Genomic DNA, 19,838 nt, shown 5'->3' on the forward strand with positions numbered 1-19,838 from the left:
GACACCTAGCAAGACACCTGCAAGCTGAGAAGCAGTAACAGCATCCAGATCAACACCTAACAACTCAAGTCAGAGGCAGGGAGCAGGGGCTTCAACCGCCCCTAGTTGGGTGGGCAGTATATAATGAATAGTACGTGACCATTGATATGGGTGGGCTAGGAGGTACAGGCAGGGAGCATGTGAGCCTTCCCTTAGCTTCGCTCATGACAGCCCAGAGAATTAACCAATGTGAACAGAGAACACTACAGCCCATGTCCAGTTTCTGCCATGGCCCTCTAAAACCTCTACATGATGGAGTTCAGTGGCTTTCTCCTCCTTTGGAAACCCTTCTCGTTCTCCAGGGTTTCTCTCACTTTTCTTTAATCTCTTAATTCTCCTCATTTTCTCACTCTTCTATGCTTCCACTCTGCATATGTACACATTGTTGATCTCCACTAGTGTAACAATGATCTTTGATCATGGTGAGTATCTGGTTTCTTATATCCTTGGATCATGTACAAACAGGCCATGAAATGTCTCAAATATCCTGCATCAACATCACTAGAGGTGCCACAGAAATTTAAAAGGTAGGAGAACATGCCAATAAATCTGAAAACAAATAAAAAGAAACCATCTCTGGGATGATACAACCTACCTACCAAAACTGACTCCAGAAGAAAGAGAAAGACTGAGATATCCTATGAGCATTAAAATGTTACATCAATATGCCGTGGAATAATCCTTTTGTACACCGTGAAGATTTGTCACTGTGATTGGTTTAATAAAGAAGCTGATTGGCCAATAGTGGAACAGGGTAAAGGTAGGTGGGAAAGCCAAACTGAGAATGCTAGGAAGGAGAAGGGTGGAGTCTGGAGTAGCCAGTCAAATGCAGAGGGAGCAGAAGATGAACGTGTCATGGTAATAAAGGTGCTGCCTCATGGCAGAATATAAAAAAGGGATATGGGTGAACTTTAAAATGTAAGTAATAAGTCTGAGCTACTGACTGAACATTTATAATTTATATTAAGCCTCTGAGTCAATTATTTGAGAAGCCACTGCTGGGTATCTGGGAACGGGGATGGGGGGGAAGAGAAACACCCAACTACCTATGGCGTACAAATGTTCAGCAAGAATTTCCACATAAAACCTGAGAAAGCTTTTTAAAAAAGGATTCTAAACATACAAAAGAACAGTGTCAAGCATGGCTTATTGATAACTGTCTTTTTGGGTCAGCTGTTTGCTAGCAGCAAGAAGAGGCACAGCTCTTTTAAAAGATGGTTTCCTGGCTCAGTGCTAGTGGCAAAAACAGCATGGCTCTTTTGAGAGACCCTGCTACTGAACACTTGGATGGGGTTGGTGAGCAGTAGGTGGCAACGTGCTGTTCAATGGCAGCTTAGGTCCAGAAGCTCCCCAGAGTTAGGGTGGTGAACATGGCTCTTCCAGTGCCTCTGCCATGAAGCTGGACTCTTAGGGAACCACACAGGGCAGACCCAGTCACCAGGGCAGAGGCAGAGGTCCTAACCAAGCTGCTTAGCAGTTTAAAGACTCATGTGGTCAGAAAAAAGATAGCGATATACAGTAAAGACAGATTCAGACAGAAAAAAAAACTCTACATGATTTACAGTGTGTTTAAAAATATACATAGACTTGGGTGAGAGAAGAGAAAGAGTATATACAGTCTTAGATTAAAAATATAGTATTAAAATAATAAAGTCCTTAAAAAAGGAATAGAGTTAAAGAAAATATAAAAAGCCACATAAAGATGGAAAATACACAGAGAGTCTGGATACTGGATGTTATTGTGTTATCTTTGAATTGTTTGACAGCTGAGGAAAGATCAACATTTGATTATAAATGTTGCCAGATTAATCCAATCTATATATTTTATAAAAATGTCTTGACTTAAAAATTTAAGTCAAAAGATATGTTACTTTAGGGAAGAGATTTTGCTTTTATTTCCACAGGAAATGAGAGGCTGTGGATTCATTCTGGGTCAAAGAAAATCAGGTTTGATCAAGGAAGACCCCCTGAAATCCTGACTACAGACATAAAAAAAAAACCTAGAAGAACTACAAGACACGTGATGTATATTTTACCTGCTCAAACACATAACAAAAATTCATCTTTGGCTGACTTGTGTACAATGCACAATCTATACCTATACTAATATAGATATGTATGTTACCTTAAAAGTTCATATATTTTCAGAGCAAAGGGACAGACACCAATGAAAATGATGACCCGGGTGATCCAGCATCCAGAACAACTTCAAGGCTGCTGACTAAGATGATCTAATACTCCAGCCAAGACTTAACAATTATCTTAAATTTTCTCAGGGTCCCCCAAAGGTTACCAACACCCTCAATCAACAGGAAGTAGTCCAGAAAACTATGCCCACATTCTCAAAAAATGGGTTATAGATATTTGTTATCATTTAAGGGGGGTTGGTTACAAATTGTTATTGGTAATGGTCAGGAAAAGAGCTGAACAAAAGAGATTAGATTCAGGAATCTCATTCTGAAAAGAAAAGGGGGGATATAGAAATGATAGGATAAAAGGGCAGATAATTTGAATCCACTTTAATCCAAAAAACAACTATTAATCTTAAATATTTTACATTCATATGGCTTTTGGTTTATTGATACAAATTTAAAGTTATTTCTGTTATACTGTATGTATACTTCTACTCTTGTTTAAGATATTGTGTTATTCAGCTCATTTAAAATGCAATATATAATTAAGAAATACAGATTAATAGTCATCTATAATAGTCAAACTTACAGTCATGTTATATATGTTTTCAAGGTCATAAACAGATACATTTAAATAGATGGTCTTCAAACACTTCAAAGATTTATAGACTATGGCATTTAATATGTTTAATAACCTAAGACTTTCCATGGCAGTGAGACATGTCTGCTCTTGGCAGCACCAATCTACTTCAGAGAAGATGATGGGCATTGAAGAAACTGCATATGGAGTTTGGGTTTTTTAAGGCAAAAGCTAGGTCAAAGAAACTGCACTAGCCTCAATTGGACCAGCAGGAGACAAGAAAAGTGACTGCTGAACTTTGCCAAGACAAGTTAGGACAATCCTTCAAAATTCTCTGTTTCACAGAGAAGTCTGTCAGATATTCTAGTTGGATGCCCCAACATTGCAGAGAAACCTAGGGTGACTGTCCACAGCCTGATGTCCCTGTCATTAAGTAACATTTCACCCTCTGGGGTCTTTGATGGAGTTAAAGACTAAATAGTTAAACTTATAGATTTCTTTAGTTATGATAGAAAGCAAATTAGGTATAAAACTTTAGACATACCAAGATAGGGTAGATAATTAAGTAGTTTCTATAAATTTGCCAAATAAAAATAGACTGACTATTGTAACTGTGACTCTTACTTAATAACTGTTTTTGTTATGTATAATTTTACTATGTTAAAATTAAAACCTTCTTTTCTAGTTAGACAAAAGGGGGGAAATGCTTTTGTACACTGTGAAGATTTGTCACTGTGATTGGTTTAATAAAGAAGCTGAATGGCTAATAGCTAAACAGGATAAAGTTAGGCAGGAAAGCCAATGCTGGTAAAGAGAAGGGCAGAGTCAGGAGTCACCAACCAGATGCAGAGGGAGCAGGAGATGAACGTGCTATGCTAATAAAGGAACCACCACATGGCAGAGCGTAAAATAAGGAATATGGGTGAACTTAAAATGTAAGAGTTAGTTAGTAGTAAGTCTGAGCTGTTGGCCAAGCATTTATAATTTATATTAAGCCTCAGAGTCAAATATTTGGAATGCGGGTCTCGGGTATTTGGGAACAGTTGAGCAGGAGAGAAACGTCCAACTACATCAATAGCTTAAAATTCTCCAGCACCTAACATACCAGGCTCAGGTGATTTTAGAGACATGTTCTACCAAACTTGCAAGAAACACCTCCTTGCAAGAAAATGAGAGAGCATTCTCCCAAAACTATGTACAGTGTAACATTCCAAGGAATTTTTTAAAAAAAGAAAAAGAAAGCCAAGGGGGAAAAATTGGATAAATCATTTGAATATCAAAGAAAAACATGCAATGAATGTTAACACATCACATTCAACAACAGGGTAGACAAAGTTAATTTAGGTCACCACAGATGGCTGGATCATACAGGCACCAACTTCCTGTGAAGGAAAGGCATGATCAGCTGGGTACCTGTGATGAAATGATGAAGACATAGTGCAGCACTGTATACAATCAGAAGTCTTCACTTTCAAGAGCATGGGCAGTCCTGAGACCAAAGGGGAATCAAGATGGAGCCAACAGGCTGTCTACAACAACAATGTCCAAACCCAACAATGGGGAAAGGGCTTACTTAAAGAAGATATGTGTGGCTTCTTGGAATGCCTGAATCAGAACTCACCAGTGGCCCACCAAGAAAGGATGGAAGCCAGCACCCAGAAAGTAACAGAAGAAACTGTATCTACTTCAGACAAGAGGCTTGTCTGTACAGAAAAGTTCAAAGGTCAGTATTTCTACATGACAAAGGCCATGACCACCCTGCCCAGCTGTTACTGAGAATCAAGATAACCAAGATGTGACAAAGAGAGCTCTGGTGTGGACTGACAGACACAAAATAACCAAATGTAGAGTAGGTAGCTAGCAGTCAACTAGATGGGTGCCAATCATCCACACATTGTTGCCCTGAAAATCCTGGGAGGCAATACACTGAGGATGGCAGCTGCTCTTTGCAACATTAAGAGGAATGGCTGGAAAAAACCAAATTTAGATCAAGTGGGCACATTTGCCAATCAAAGAGCCTGAGAGCAGATGACGAGACACTGGGGATACTCCTGAACTAGAGACCCAAAACAGAAATGGCTAAGCAGGCTGGCTTTTGCTAAGTGTTAGTACAATCTTTCTGTTATAATTATGCTATTGGGTCTGTCCTGGGGCCACTCTACAAGATAAAGACAAAAGCCTTGGAGCCCAGGGCAGTTAAACAGCTATTCAGATGGCAGCCAACACTCTAAATGCTCCTGAATTCCACTAACACAGTTTTAATTAAATTGTTTTGTTTTCATAGGAAATGTTTCCAATGCAGTCTCTAGAACCTGGGTCCATGAAAGGTTTCTGTAAGAATGGCATAGAAAATACTTTAGCCTTTGGAGATCAGGTTTCACTTGCAGCTCCTGGACTCTGCAGTTACAGTGCAAAAGAAGTCATCCGAGTATGGCTGTGTACCAATAAAACTTTATTCAAAAAAAAGAAAGAAAGAAAGAAAGTGATGGCCCCAGAAGTCCAGACGATGGCATAAGGGACTCTTGCTTCACAAGGCTAAACACTGGCACAAGACCGATAGTCAACAAGTACTGTAAGTGAAAGTTGAAAAGAACTTTGAACAGAGAGTTTTAAAAAAAAGAAAGAAAGATGCATATGAAATCCCTACAGCCAAGTGAAGATTTCTCAAGTTTTCCAGTAAAAATGATCAATAACCTGAAAGAAGATACAAACAAGCAAATGAACGCAACCTAGGATCTGGAAAGGAAAGTCAGCATCATTAGAAAAGGGCAGTAAAATACATAAGAAAATCAGCAATATGGATGAAAAAGCCGCAATATGGCACACAATTCTATAAGGAAGTTAAGATTTAGGGAAAAATAGAAGTGTTTGAAAAGAAAAAGCTCAATGAATCAAATAAAAAACACAATGAGAATGGAAACACATGAACTATGAACCAAGGGCTGAGGGGCCCCCAACTGGATCAGGCCCTCTGAATGGGTGAGACAGTCGATTGGCTTGATCTGTTTGGGAGGCATCCAGGCAGTGGGACCAGGTCCTGTGCTCATTGCATGAGTTGGCTGTTTGAAACCTGGGGCCTATGCAGGATTGCTTGGCTCAGCCTGGGAGGAGGGGACTGGACCTGCCTGGACTGAGTCTACCAGGTTGATCTCAGTCCTCGGGGGAGGCTTTGCCCTTGAGGAGGTGGGAATGGGGGGTAGGCTGGGGGGAAGGGGAGGGGGTGGGAGAGGGGAGAACAAGGGAATCCGTGGCTGATATGTAGAACTGAATTGTATTATAAAATTAAATTAAATTAAATTAAAGAAAAAAAATACAATGAAGCCAGGCATGGTGGTGCATGCCTCTAATCCCAGCACTTGGGAGGCAGAGGCAGGAGGATCTCTGTGAGTTTGAGGCCAACCTGATCTACAAAGTGAGTTATAGGACAGCCAGAGATACGCAGAGAAACCCTGTCTCTGGAGGGTGAGGAACACACACACACACACACACACACACACACACACACAGAGACAGACAGACAGACAGAGACAGAGACAGAGAGAAGCATCAATAACAGACTTGAGCAAGCAGGAAAAAGATCAAGCCTAGAGGTCAAGGCAGACGAACACACACTTCATTTAAACATCAATAAATTAAACTAGCCAAACAAGTGAGCACTGTGCTGGTGAGATGGATCAATGGGTAAAGGCCCTTGCCAACAAGCCTGAAGACCTGACTTAAATTCCCAGGACCCACCTAAGAACTGAGTCCCACCCGTTGACCTTTGACCTCCACATATCCATCATGGCATATGCACACCATGGCACTTGTGTGACTCCCTCTCAGACAACAGTAGGTAAAATAAAAGGCCCCTACCAACAGGCATGACCACAACATCCAAAAATTCTGGGATGTGATCAAGGGACCACACTTAAGAACACAGAGATAGAAGGAGCTTACAGAAACACTAAAGGTATGGAGAATCTAGTCAATGAAATTATAGCAGAAAATTTCCCAAACATAGAGAAATACACATCCAAACACAAGAGGTATTTAGAACTCTAAAGAAACACAACCTGAGAAAAAATCTCCCCCAGCATATAGTCATGGTGTCAAACTCCAAAACAAGAAAGCAAGACTGAAAATTCTTCAGTAGAAATGCCAACTTACCTACAAAGGAAGAAATGTCCAGATAAAATCAGATCTGTTGTCACAATACTAGAAGCCAGGGAAGCAAGGAATGATTATTTCAAGAACTGAAAATAAATAAATAAATAACTGCCAATCAAGATTGCTAAAGCCAGCAAAACTATCTTTAAAAGTCGATGGAATAACAAGGACATTCTGAGACAAACCCACACCAAGGTAGTTGATGGCCACCCAACAGCATCGTAGAAAACACAAAGAAAAAAATTCACCATCACAAGAACAAAGGAAAGAATAAACTTCATGAGAGGAATAGATCAACAAAAGAGCAAGCACTGGGAAGGAATCTATCATGTCCACCACAAACTAGCAAACTCCTAATACAAATAGGGAAAAAAGGAAAAACAAACAATAATCCAACCAACAGAAGTATAGAAATCAATAAACACTGCTATTAATTGTAGTCAGAAGTTTCTCTGGTCCCACCTGGCCCTGAGGTCCCACAGCCACTTATAAAATAATCACTCAGAGTCTTAATATTATTTATAACTGTTCGGCCATTAGCTCAGGCTTATTACTGGCTAGCTCTTACACTTAAATCAACCCATAATTCTTATCTATGTTTAGCCACATGGCTTGGTACCTTTTCTCAGTTCTGCCTTGTCATCTTGCTTCCTCTGTGTCTGGCTGGTGACTCCTGACTCAGCCTTCCTCTTCCCAGAATTCTCCTAGTCTGCTCACCCCACCTATACTTCCTGCCTGGCTACTGGCCAATCAGTGTTTTATTAAACCAGTGTATAAGATCATTATCCCACAGCATTTCCCCTTTTCTGTCTAATCAAAAAGGAAGGTTTTAACTTTAACATAGTAAAATTACATATAACAAAACAGTTATCAAGCAAGAATTATAGTTACAATATCTAGCCTATTTGTATTTGGCAAAATTAAAGAAAATATTCTATTATCTATCTTATAATTGTGAGTCTAAAGTTTCATATCTAGTCTTCAACTCCATCAAAGACCCCAGTAGGATATAAATATTCACTAAGTAAACAGGAAGTGCATTGCAAGCAACTTCCATAATTCTAGACATGACAGAGACATCTGGCTGCCTGGACAGTTATCCAAAGTTCCTCTGTAATGTTAAGGCATCCATCTTCGGCCTACAGGCCTAGAGTCTCTGGCAGACTTTTTAGTGAAACAGGAAATTTGAAGGATTGTCTCGCCTATTGGCAAAGTTCATCAGTTGCTTCTCTCTGTGTCCTGCAGAATGTCTGGAAGTTTCTTCCGTGAAGCAGGAACCTGAAGAACCATCTCGTCTTGCAAAGTTCAGTGGTCACCTTCCTATGGGTCCTGCATGTCCAGTTTATATAGCATATTATCAAGCAGTCCAGGCAAGAGCAGTTTCTTGCCTAAATGGCTAACTTTTACCAAGAAGAGAGCAAAATCTATATGGAGTTTCTTTGATGCCCATCATCTTTTCTAAGTAGATTGGTTCTGCCAAGAGCAGGCATGTCTCAATGTCCAGAAAAGTCTAAGTTTTTTTTAGGATTTATTTATTATTATGTATGCAATGTTCTGTCTGCATATATCCCTACACCCCAGAAGAGGGCACCACATCTCATTACAGATGGTTGTGAGCCACTGTGTGATTGCTGGAAATTGAACTCAGGAACTCTGGAAGAGCTGCCAGTGCTCTTAACTTAACTCCAGCCCCAAGTCTAAGTTTTTAAAACATTTTAAATGCCATATTCTGTAGGTCTTTGAAGTGTTTAAAGATTACCTACCTAATTGAAATATATCTGTGTATACATAGAAAACTTAACTAACCTGACTATAAGTTTGATTATCCTAGATGACTATTAATCTGTATTTCTTAATTATATATTACAATTTTAAATAAGCTACATAAACATAATACCTTAAGAGCAGAAATATACATGCAGTATAACAAAATTAACTTTAAATTTGTAATAAACTAAAATCTATAGCAATGTAAAACATTTTCAACAAGTTGTTGCTCTTTAAAAGTAGATTTAATAATCTATCCTTTTATCCTATCATATCTCTATCCCCTTTTCTTTTTTAGAAAGAGATTACATTTATAATCAACCCTCTTTAAATAAAAATAAACATTTATAAACAGTAGCTTCTCATACTACTTCCTGCTGGTTGGGGGCACTGGCAATCTTATGAGGATCCTGAGAAAATTAAGATTATAGTCAAGTCCTGACTGGAGTAGTCTGTGAGGATGCATTGTCTGGGCCACTTGCCTTGAAGCTGTTTTGGATGTTGGAACATCTGGAGACCTCTCAGGGAGGTCTTCCTTAATCAAACCACATTAGCTTGGAAGCAATCCATAGGTTCTCATCTTCTAAGGAAACAAAAGTAGAACCTCTTTTCCAAAGCAACATATCCTTAGACACAAATTTTGAAGTGTAGCTAGAGTTTTTCCTGCCTGGCCCACAGTCAGAACAAATCTCTATCACCTGCCAGTCCCACAGCCGTCAGACCCAACCAAGTAAACACAGAGACTTATATTGGTTACAAACTGTTTGGCCATGGCAGGCTTCTTGCTAACTGTTCTTACCGCTTAAATTAATCCATTTCTATAAATCTCTACCTTGCCACATGGCTCGTGGCTTACCGGCATCTTCACGTGCTGTTTCTCATCATGGCGGCTGGCAGTGTCTCTCTGACTCAGCCTTCCACTTCCCAGTTTTTTCTCCTCCTTGTCCCGCCTATACTTCCTGCCTGGCCACTGGCCAATCAGTGATTTATTTATTGACCAATCAGCAACACATTTGACATGCAGACCATCCCACAGCATTGAAATCAAGATACCTTTAAAACATATATATTTGCTTAACTCAGCAGTCTTTACAATCACATGTCTTTCTATGGTTAAAAATCCCAAAGACAATATAATCCAGACTCTCTACGTAATTTCCATCTTTACCTGGCTTATTTTTATATTACTTTTACTGTCTCTTTAAAGACCTTATTTTATTTAAAACTATCTATTTCTTTAAAAAAAAAACTATCTCTTTATATAACTGTCTATCTCCCTTTTCCTCTCTCTTCCAAGCCTATGAGCATTGTTACACATAATGTAAACCATTTAGAGGTTTATTCCATCTGAGTCTGTCTTTTTGTGAATCTATTGCTTTAAACTACAGCATGGCTAGGACTGAAATGACAGCCTTGGCTGCTGGCTCCGCCTACCTCAGCTTCCCAACATGGTGGAGGTAATTCACTGCCAGCTCTGGGAGCCATGCTCTCCGCCAACTCTGGGAGGCAGTGGGTCTATGCCTTGTCAAGGAGCGTGTAGACCAGAAACTTTTTTTTTTTTTTGTCTATACTAGCAAAAGCTAAATCCACCAGGCAGCATGCTGTGTGGCTTGGAGACTTGAAGACACCTCTGCTGTAGGTCAAGCCCACATGCAGTGAACCCACCACAGCCAGGGGACACATCACTGTACCATGGCCCACCATGAGGGACATGAACTAGGAAGATGCTCTTAGCTACATTTATAATCTCTTCTTAAGCTCTCCCAGGTTTTAGGTGGAAACTCTTGCTACCACATCTAGGCATCATTTGTAATCGGGAGGTTTCTCGGGTCCTGCCTGGCCCCCAGTGGACCTGCAGCCATTTATAAAATAATCACTCAGAGGCTTAATATTATTTATAACTGCTCAGCCATTAGCTCAGGATTATTACTGACTAGCTCTTACACTTAAATTAACCCATAATTCTTATCTATGTTTAGCCACATGGCTTGGTATCTTTTCTCCGTTCTGCCTTGTCATCTTGCTTCCTCTGCGTCTGGCTAGCAATTCCTCCTCTGCCCCTCCTCTTCCCAGCATTCTCCTAGTCTGCTCACCCCGCCTATACTTCCTGCCTGGCTACCGACCAATCAGCGTTTTTTTTAAGCCAGTGTACAAGAGTATTATCCCACAGCAATTAATAACTTTAAATGTAAATGACCTCAAGTCAACAAGAAAGAGACATAGATTGTCTGACTGGATTAAAAACCAAGATCCCTGTGAGTTCGAGGCCAGCCTGGTCTACAGAGCAAGATCCAGAACAGGCACCAGAACTACACATAGAAAAACCAAAAAAAAAAAAAAAAAAAAAAAAAAACAAAAACAAAAACAACAAGATCCAACCATCTGTTGTCTCTGAGAAACACAACTCACTGATAAAAATGTGCACAGACAGAGTCAAAGAATGGAAAATAATCTATCAAGTGAACAAAATTGAAAACTAGCTGCCATAGCTATTCTGGTATCTGATAAAAAACTAGACTTCAGGGATGAGGATTCGGCTAAGTCAGCATAATTCTTGCCTAGCATGCACAAGGCACTGGGTTGAGGCATGATGGCAGGTATCTATAATATAATCTGGGCACTTGGGAAATAGGAGAAGCAGAAGTTCAAGGTCACCCTCAGCTACATTGGGAGTTCTAAGCCATCCTGGGCACATGAGACTATTTCTCAAAAAACATGAAAATAGATTTCAAACCAAAATTTGTTAGAAGAGATAAAGAAGGCCACTATGTAGTATTAAAGGGAACAATTTTTCAAGAAGTTATAATAATTGTAAATACAGCACTAAATATTAGCGCTCCCAATTTCAATATACAAATACTAATAGACATAAGAGGTCAGACAGGTCCCTGACAATATCAATAACAGTGAGTAATTTCAATACCCTACTTTTATCTTTAGGTAGGCACCTAACTGAAAAGTCAGCAAAGAAAACTCAGAGTTGGAGCAGGGAGGAACTGGGAAGAGGGGAGGGAGGGGAAACTTTGATTGGGATGTAAAAATGAAAATAAATAAATAATAAATAAGTGAAAAGAAAACTCAAAGTTAAACTACAGAATGGAGCAAATAAACTCACCTGACATTTACATAATATTCCATCCAAAAGACATACATATTTGTCTCAGTGACGTATTCCCAAGAAACTTTTTCTAAAACAGACATTCCAGCTACAAATCAAATCTCACCGATACAAAAGGATCTGAATAATGTCTTGCATCTTACCAGATCATTGTGCAAGAAAATAGAAATCAAGAGTAGGGAAGACTCCACAAAACAGGGAGGTGGAACAACATCCCATTGAATGACCAGTGGGAAATCAGAGAAGAAAATTTAAAATGCTCAATATCACAGTTCACCAGGACCTTTCAGATACAGCTAAGACAATCTTAAAAAGAAAATTTAGAGCTATGAGTGCTTATAGTAAAACAATCAGAAAGATTTCAAATAAGTAGCCTGGTGTTGTACCTCAATGTTCTAGAAAAACAAAATCCAAACTTAAAAAGAGTGGACAGCAGTAAATAATACAGATCCAGATGGAAAGCATTGAAATGGAGTCTAAGAGAAAGTCAGTCACACAAAAAGTTGGTTATTTGAGAAAATAAACAAGATTGGCACACCTGTGACCAAATGAACAAGCGGGGAGCAGGGGTCTGGGGGGTCTGTGTTGACATCTGTGGCCCATGTTGCCACCAAAAGCCACAAGGATGCCCAGTGGCTAGACAGCTACCTGTGGCCATGTAGGTGTCCAAGGGCCATGCTGATACACGAGCTATACCCATTTGAGTGACCTATGCTGCCACATGGTGCCATGGTGACATCTGGGCCAGAGTTGCAGCTGAGTGAGGGCCATGTGTGGGTCCGTGGCCCCACTGCAGCCAGGGTCCATGTTGATATCCAAGGCTCCTGTTACCATCAAAGGCCATGTGGATGTCCAAGGTCTGGACCACCACCTAGGGCCATGTTGGTGTTCAAGGGCCACACTGCCACTGGGACCATGCTGATCTGAGTGACCTATACTGCCACTTGGGGCAATGGTGACATCCAGGCCCAGGCTGCTACTGAGGACCATGTCTGGGTCAATGGTCGTACCACAGTCTGGGTCAATGGTCCTACCACAGCCAGGGACTGTGTTGAACAGTCAGAGGCCCATATTACCATCAAAGGCCACATGGCAGCCCAGGGTCTAGGCCACAACTTGTGGCCTTGTTGGTGTCCAAGGGCCATGGCACTGCCAGAGTCATGTTGACCTGAGTGGCCTGTGTTGCCACCCAAACCCATGGTGTCATCCGGGCCTGAGATGCTGCAGAGAGCCATGTCTGGGTCCGTGGTCCTGCTGCAGCTGGGTCTTTGTCGATGTCTGTGGCCTGTGTCACCTCAGGGGGCCTTAGGAATCATTCATGATGAAATCAGAGGGCCATAATGAGCTATCCCTGCCCTTCACTGGCCTGGGAAAGCTGGCCCTGCTCTTCACTGGACAGTGCAGAAAGAGAGTTGGCCCTGACCATCATGGGAGAGCTGCCTCCCCACCCCGCCCGCTATCCCCACCCTCAGCCCCCACCCTTCACCACTAGGGTGGGAGAACTGTCCCTAATGGCATGGGCGTAGAAGAGCTGGCTCCACACTTCACCTGAGAAAGCTGGCCCCAGTGGCCTAGACTGATCAGCTCAGCCACCAAGGTCCACATCCAGGGCCTTGGGGTGGCCCACCCTAACATCTACCCCATCTATGTCCTGCTGGAGTGTGTGAAGGGACCGATCCTGTGGAACAATAGTCACAGGATCTCCATGTCTGGGGCAACAGCAAGATATCCAAAAGGAGTTCTGGTGAGGGCCCAGAGATGGTGTACTAGAGGCCAGAGGCCTTGAACATTTGCAAGTAAGGCTGACTGGACAAAAGGTTATACTGTGTGACACACCACGGCTCCCACTGCCACGAAAACAAATGAAGAAGAGGTGTTGGAGAGGTAGGAAGGATGAAGAAGTGAAGAGGTTTGTTTGTTTTGTCTTTAATTTTTTTTAATTATCTTTTAAGGGGATGGTGTAAGGGTAGGGGTGAATATGGGGAGACTGGGAGATGAGCATATTTGGGGTACATAATGTGAAATTCCCAAAGAATCAATAAAGAAATTATATTTAAAAAACGAATATTATATACTGACAGGCAGTGGTGGCACACGCCTTTAATCCCAGCACTTGGGAGGCAGAGGCAGGCGGATCTCGGCGTTCAAGGCCAGTCTGGTCTACAGAGCCAGTTCCAAGACAGCCAGAGCTGTTACACAGAGAAACCCTGTCTCAAAAAAAAAAAAAAAAGAACAAGAGAAAAAATAGACTATCATAATGTATCATGACTACCTTGGTTTTGTTGGAGGAATGCAAGGCTGGTTCAATATACACAAATGCGTAAGTGTACTACAGCACAGAGATCGAAGGAGAAAAATCATATGTCATCTCAATTGATACAGAAAACGTCTTTGAGAGAGTTCAACATCCCTTCACGATAAGAGTCCTAAAATAACTACAAATAGAGTGAGCATACCTCAACACAACAAAGGTAACATACAACAAGCCTATAGTCAACATGATGGTAACAATGGAGAAAAGTTGAAAGCATTTCCTCTAAAAATCTGCAATGAGACAAAGATACCCACTCTCTCTACTCTTGTTCATCACAGTACTCAATCTCTTGTCTGCAGTAAGAAGCAGAGAAAGATTTAAAGGCCTAAAACGGGAAGAGGTCAGATTATTCGCATTTACAGACAACGTGATGTTAAGACTCTAAAGACTAGACCAGAAAAATGCTTACAATTGATTAACCTTTAGCAAGGTAGCAGGATACAAACTTACAATAGGCAGCTTTGCAATTTATCAATAACAAACTTGCCTGGAGAGAAATCTCATTTACAATAGTTTAAAAAAAATAAAACACTCAGCCGGGCGGTGGTGGCGCACGCCTTTAATCCCAGCACTCGGGAGGCAGAGCCAGGCGGATCTCTGTGAGTTCGAGGCCAGCCTGGGCTACCAAGTGAGTTCCAGGAAAAGGCGCAAAGCTACACAAAGAAACCCTGTCTCGAAAAACCAAAAAAAAAAAAAAAATTAAAAAATTAAAAAAAATAAAAATAAAAATAAAACACTCAACCAGGGAGGTAAAGGACCTCTACAACCATTAGATCCAAAGAAAAAGATCTACCCATCTGTACTTTAAATAGAATGGCAATTCAAAACAAACAAACCAAAAAAAAAAAAAAAACTAAAAAGTCAAAGCCATTCACATAAGCATCTTCTCTGGACTTAGCAGCCCCCCCCCCCCACTTTTTTTAAAGATTTTCTTGGGAGGGCCCAGTATGGTGATGCACACCTTTAATTCGCAGCACGGAGGCAGGAGGCAGAGGCAAACAGATATCTGCATTTGAGGCTAGCCTGGTCTACAGAACGAGTTCCAGAACAGCCAGGGCTACACAGAGAAACCCTGCATCAAAAACACCTAAGTAAATAAATGGATGGATGGATGAATGATAGATAGATAGATAGATAGATAGATAGATAGATAGATAGATAGATAGATAGACAGACAGACAAAATATAGATGAGCTATTTGGTCAGGCCCCCCAGCTCAGACGCCCTCTGCTCAGGACTCTAACACTCCACAGGAAAACCTAGAGGAAGGATGATGGCAGACAGCCTTGTTACTAAAATGTCTTCTAGGTGTACCAAGAAGCCTGGAGTTGGAGAAGCCTGAGCTGGAGAATCACTCAGTAGGTAAGAGCGTTTGCTGCTCTTGCAGAGGACTGCACAGAAGTTCAGTTCCCAGCACCCATGTCAGAAGGCTCATAGCCACCTGTAACTCCAGCACCATGGTACTCAACACCCTCTTCTGACCCCCACAGGTGAGCACAGGTAAACACACATACATACACACAGGCACATATAATGGTACATAAATAAAAACAGAATGCATCTTATAAAATGAGTTTGTTTATTATTTATTTTACATCTTGACTGCAGTTTCCTCTCCCTCCTCTCCTCCCAGTCCCCCCCCCTCTTCTGCTCCCACCCCCCAATCCACTCTTCTTTCTATTCCTGTTTAGGAAAGGGCAGGTCTCCCATGAGTATCAACAAAACATCGAATATCAAGTTATAGTAAAACTACGCACCTCCCCTTGTATTAAGTCAGGGCAATGAGACCCAGTATGAGGAGTAGGGTCCCAAAAGCCAGTAAAAGAGTTGGAGACAGCCCCTGTTCCCACTGTTAGGAGTCCCACAAGAGGACCAAGCTACACAACTGTAACATATAGGCAGAGGGCCTAGGTCAGTCCCATGCAGGCTCCCTGGTTGTCAGTTCAGTCTCTGTGAGCCCCCGAGAACCCAGGTTAATTGATTGTGTGAGTTTTCTACGCATCGTTTAAAAAAAGAAACCTGTTACATACGCCAAGATAAGAAGGGAGAAAAATGAACAGGACAATCGAGGCTTTAAGGAAATTCACCAACCTGAATTCCTCATCCAATAAAGACAAGCTCCTCTAACCCAACATTTACTAGCCAGTCAGTCCTGACCAGGACTCTAGTTATGACCTGGTTCTGCCAGGAGACCAGAACTCCTAAGACCTACAAGGACAGTTATTGAGGCTACACATGATTCTCTCAGAGTTAAGCTTGGCTATTTAGATTTTGGGGTTGTTTTTTTATTTTTTTTTAATGAAGACAACAACATGTTTCAGGAAAGATGAATCATAAACATTTCCCCTTCATCTGAATAATTCTCCAGGTCCATTCATCTATCCGAAATTAATAAACCAGGAATATAACAACTTTGAAAAGGTATAAAGACACGTTATAATCACAGGGCCAGGACTGTCAAGAGGGAAGCTACTGAAACGGGCATGTGCCATAGCACCTAGAACTGACCGCAGCTGACAGGCATGTGCCATAGCACCTAGAACTGACCGCAGCTGACAGGCATGTGCCAAAGCACCTAGAACTGACCGCAGTTGACAGGCATGTGCCAAAGCACCTAGAACTGACCGCAGCTGACAGGCATGTGCCAAAGCACCTAGAACTGACCGCAGCTGACAGGCATGTGCCAAAGCACCTAGAACTGACCGCAGCTGACAGGCATGTGCCAAAGCACCTAGAACTGACTGCAGCAGACATTCCACAAATGGGCAAAGCATGAGAATCTGGTCACATGACCGAGGAACAGGGGAGGCCAAGGGGAAGGAGCAAGGAAAGGACTTGATTCCATCCTGGGCAAGTAGAATGCGCGCGTACGCACGCGCACACATGTGCACGCGCGCACACACACACACACACACACACACACACACACACACACACACACAATGTGAACACGGTTCAGAACAATAATCAGCCTCTTTATCTCCCAAGAACAACACTTCCCTCCAAAAACAGCACATGCATGGGGGTTTTCTGGGAAACCTAATTGTTGCTAAATTTGGTAATTTTCTGCCAGTGAGCTTGCTCAGAGTACATCCAACCACGCCTGACGGCCTGAGCTGGATCCGCAGAACCCATACTGTGAGAGGAGCGAACAGCCCCCCACAAGTTGTGCTCTGACCTCCTCACCTGTGCCACCCCACCCCCATCCCCTGCCACCAAATAAATACATGTAACTTTTTAAAGTAATTTTTAAAATGAATAACTTTATAAGAAGCAAGTGGTGGTAACGGTGGAACCAGCTGGGGTCAGACGGTGATAGTCTTTAAAGGCTGAAGAAACTACTAGAGAAAGCAGCTACCTGAGAGGACGGACAGACACCTTCATCCCAATGGCTGCATGCCTCCTGCTTGCCAAGGTCCTAGGAGGAAGTTGCTATTGTCTAACCTAACGGTGTTTTCATGGCCAATTCCCTGTCTTGTCTTCTGAGGTAATGTCTGTAAGTCTTGGCATCGAGGGTGCTTCCTGAACACGCGTCAGCTGTTAGCAATAGTGTTTTTCCTGACAGCTAAACGTTAACATAAAGGGAAAGCATTAAGCTTCAGGCATGGACGCTGTTCTCTGTGGTAGGGCCACACGGCTCTTCCTGGGGAACCAAGGAGAAGGCTTCCAGAGGTATGAAAATGAAACCCATGCTTTGGGCTTATTTACACAAACGTTTAATGAGCTGTGCTTCCTGATCCACACGAGTCCACAGAATGCTCATGCTGAGGGGCTCTGCAGAGACGGACAGACATCCAAGGCGCCCCATCCCACCCTGCACCTCAGAGACCATGCACCCCTCACCCTCACCTTTCATTTTGATTGAATAAAATCCAACTGCCGCTCCATCCCTCCACAGAATCTTAGCTTGCTCCTCCGCAGGGTGAGGTAAGAAAAACATGTCGTCGTCATCCAGATCTCTCTCCAGTCTTCCAAAAACAATGGTGTTGAGAACATAAAGGACAATCCTTTCCCCGAAGGACCGAACCTTAAAAGAGAGAAGAAAGAACCACCACCACTGAGACCAGACAAGAATGGCAGCGTGTGGCGGGGCCAGGTGTGGCAGGATACTCTTGATGGGGACGCGAATTGTGGGGTCTCAATACCACTGATTTATCACAGTGTAGTATGGAGTTTCAGTGCCAGGGAACACTCGGGTCCACGGAGTGTGACCAGCTGAGGGTAACAGAACAGAAAGCTGCCTCTAAGGTGGCCAGGTCAGCCATTCCAAGAGATGACTGGCTGTGTCCTGAAATAAACCTAATCTGCCATTTTTATAGCAGTGACATCCTCACCCCAGGGGGGAGATCATCGCCACGGTGAAAGCCACTGATTTTCACAACTTATGACAGATTTCAAGCACATGCTGCCGTCCCAACCCCAAGGCATTACTAGGACCTGAGGCCCACCTTGAACTAAGCTATACAATAGAACCCTCCTGTCCAGAGCAGACTCATCCCTGTGGTCAAATTTGGCCCACCGAGTTGCAGGCTTTCTCTTACACAAGCCAAAAATGATATCGTGTTCCTGTCTGTGATTGTGAGTACAAAAGGGCAAATGTGTGGCTGAAATCAAGGTCTCTCTTCTGGACTCATAGCTACCTGGTACACAGCCAGGCTATGATCTATTGATCCTGCCAACATCCGTCTAGGCGGCACAGGTAACTGATAAAAATCGCTGTAGAGGGTGAAAGCAGCCAGCCATTCACACAATGACTGGCTCACAGCCCTGGGTTTTATCCTACAACTTCGCTGCATGACAGCCGATGTGGTGCACGTGTGGGCACGTGTGTGCGTGTGGATCCACATTACCACCAGATCCACCACGCCCCCGGAGCTGTGACTTCCGCCCACGTGTTGTCACCTGATTCTCATCTGCTGGGGAAGGCCCGGCTGACGGGTGCAGAAATTGAAGCTCAAAGAGGTTAAGTGAGTGCATGCCATCCATTTTACTGTCTCATTCCAATGACACCCTGAGAGACAGCTGTGCTGGGGCTAGCTCAGGAACAGGCTGGAAGGACAGGCCAGGGCTCTTCATTCCAAACAGCACACACCCGCTCAAGCCCAGACACCCTGATTCCCTTCTGCTTCCTCATCCACCAGGCTTTGGGAATGGGAGCATTCATTAAAAACATCGCTGCATGGTCTTAACAGTCAATTTTACTCATTTACATTGTATGTTACTGTTCATACGGATGGTGCCTGTATATGATGGTGTGTGTGTGTGTGTGTGTGTGTGTGTGTGTGTGTGTGTGTGTGTGTGTGTATGTTGGGGGTCAACATCAAGTATCATCATTCTTCAGGCACCCTGTTTGAGGCAGGGTCTCTCACTGAATCTGGAATGCACCAAACAGGCTAGGCTGGCTGGCCAGTGAGCCTCAGGGATCCCTCTGTCTCCGAGTCCCAGGCTCTGGTCTCCAAAGCATGTGCCACCATGTCCAACTTTTTATGTGGGTTCTGGGGATTGAACTCAGGTCCTCATGCCTGCCTGGCATGCACTTTACCACATAAGCCATCTACCCAGCCTCCTAGTTTGAGGCTTAACACCAGATCCCAAAATGACTGTCCTGCCCAACATCTTCACTATCATTGTGCTTGGAGGACCTCAGCCATTCATTCTTCTTTAAGATTCAGTTCAGGGGATAAGATCCCACAAGTGAGCTCTAGAACACTTGTCTGTTGCTATTGTTGTGTGTGTATG

At 42.7% G+C, this 19,838-nt stretch overlaps 1 protein-coding gene across 1 annotated transcript in view; it reads right to left on the reverse strand.

The window, feature by feature from the left end:
- Positions 1–19,838, reverse strand: part of LOC128123962 (protein FAM169B-like) — an 84,804-nt gene that overhangs the window by 14,295 nt on the left and 50,671 nt on the right. Inside the window, exon 5 of the mRNA XM_052760222.1 lies at positions 17,949–18,126. Within this exon, the coding sequence (XP_052616182.1) occupies positions 17,949–18,126 (178 nt within the window). The remainder of the gene's footprint in view (positions 1–17,948; positions 18,127–19,838) is intronic.

The sequence above is a fragment of the Peromyscus californicus genome, unplaced genomic scaffold (genome assembly GCF_007827085.1).
Source record: "Peromyscus californicus insignis strain IS unplaced genomic scaffold, ASM782708v3 Scaffold_4__1_contigs__length_199733344, whole genome shotgun sequence".
In the NCBI taxonomy this organism is placed as follows: Eukaryota; Metazoa; Chordata; class Mammalia; order Rodentia; family Cricetidae; genus Peromyscus; species Peromyscus californicus.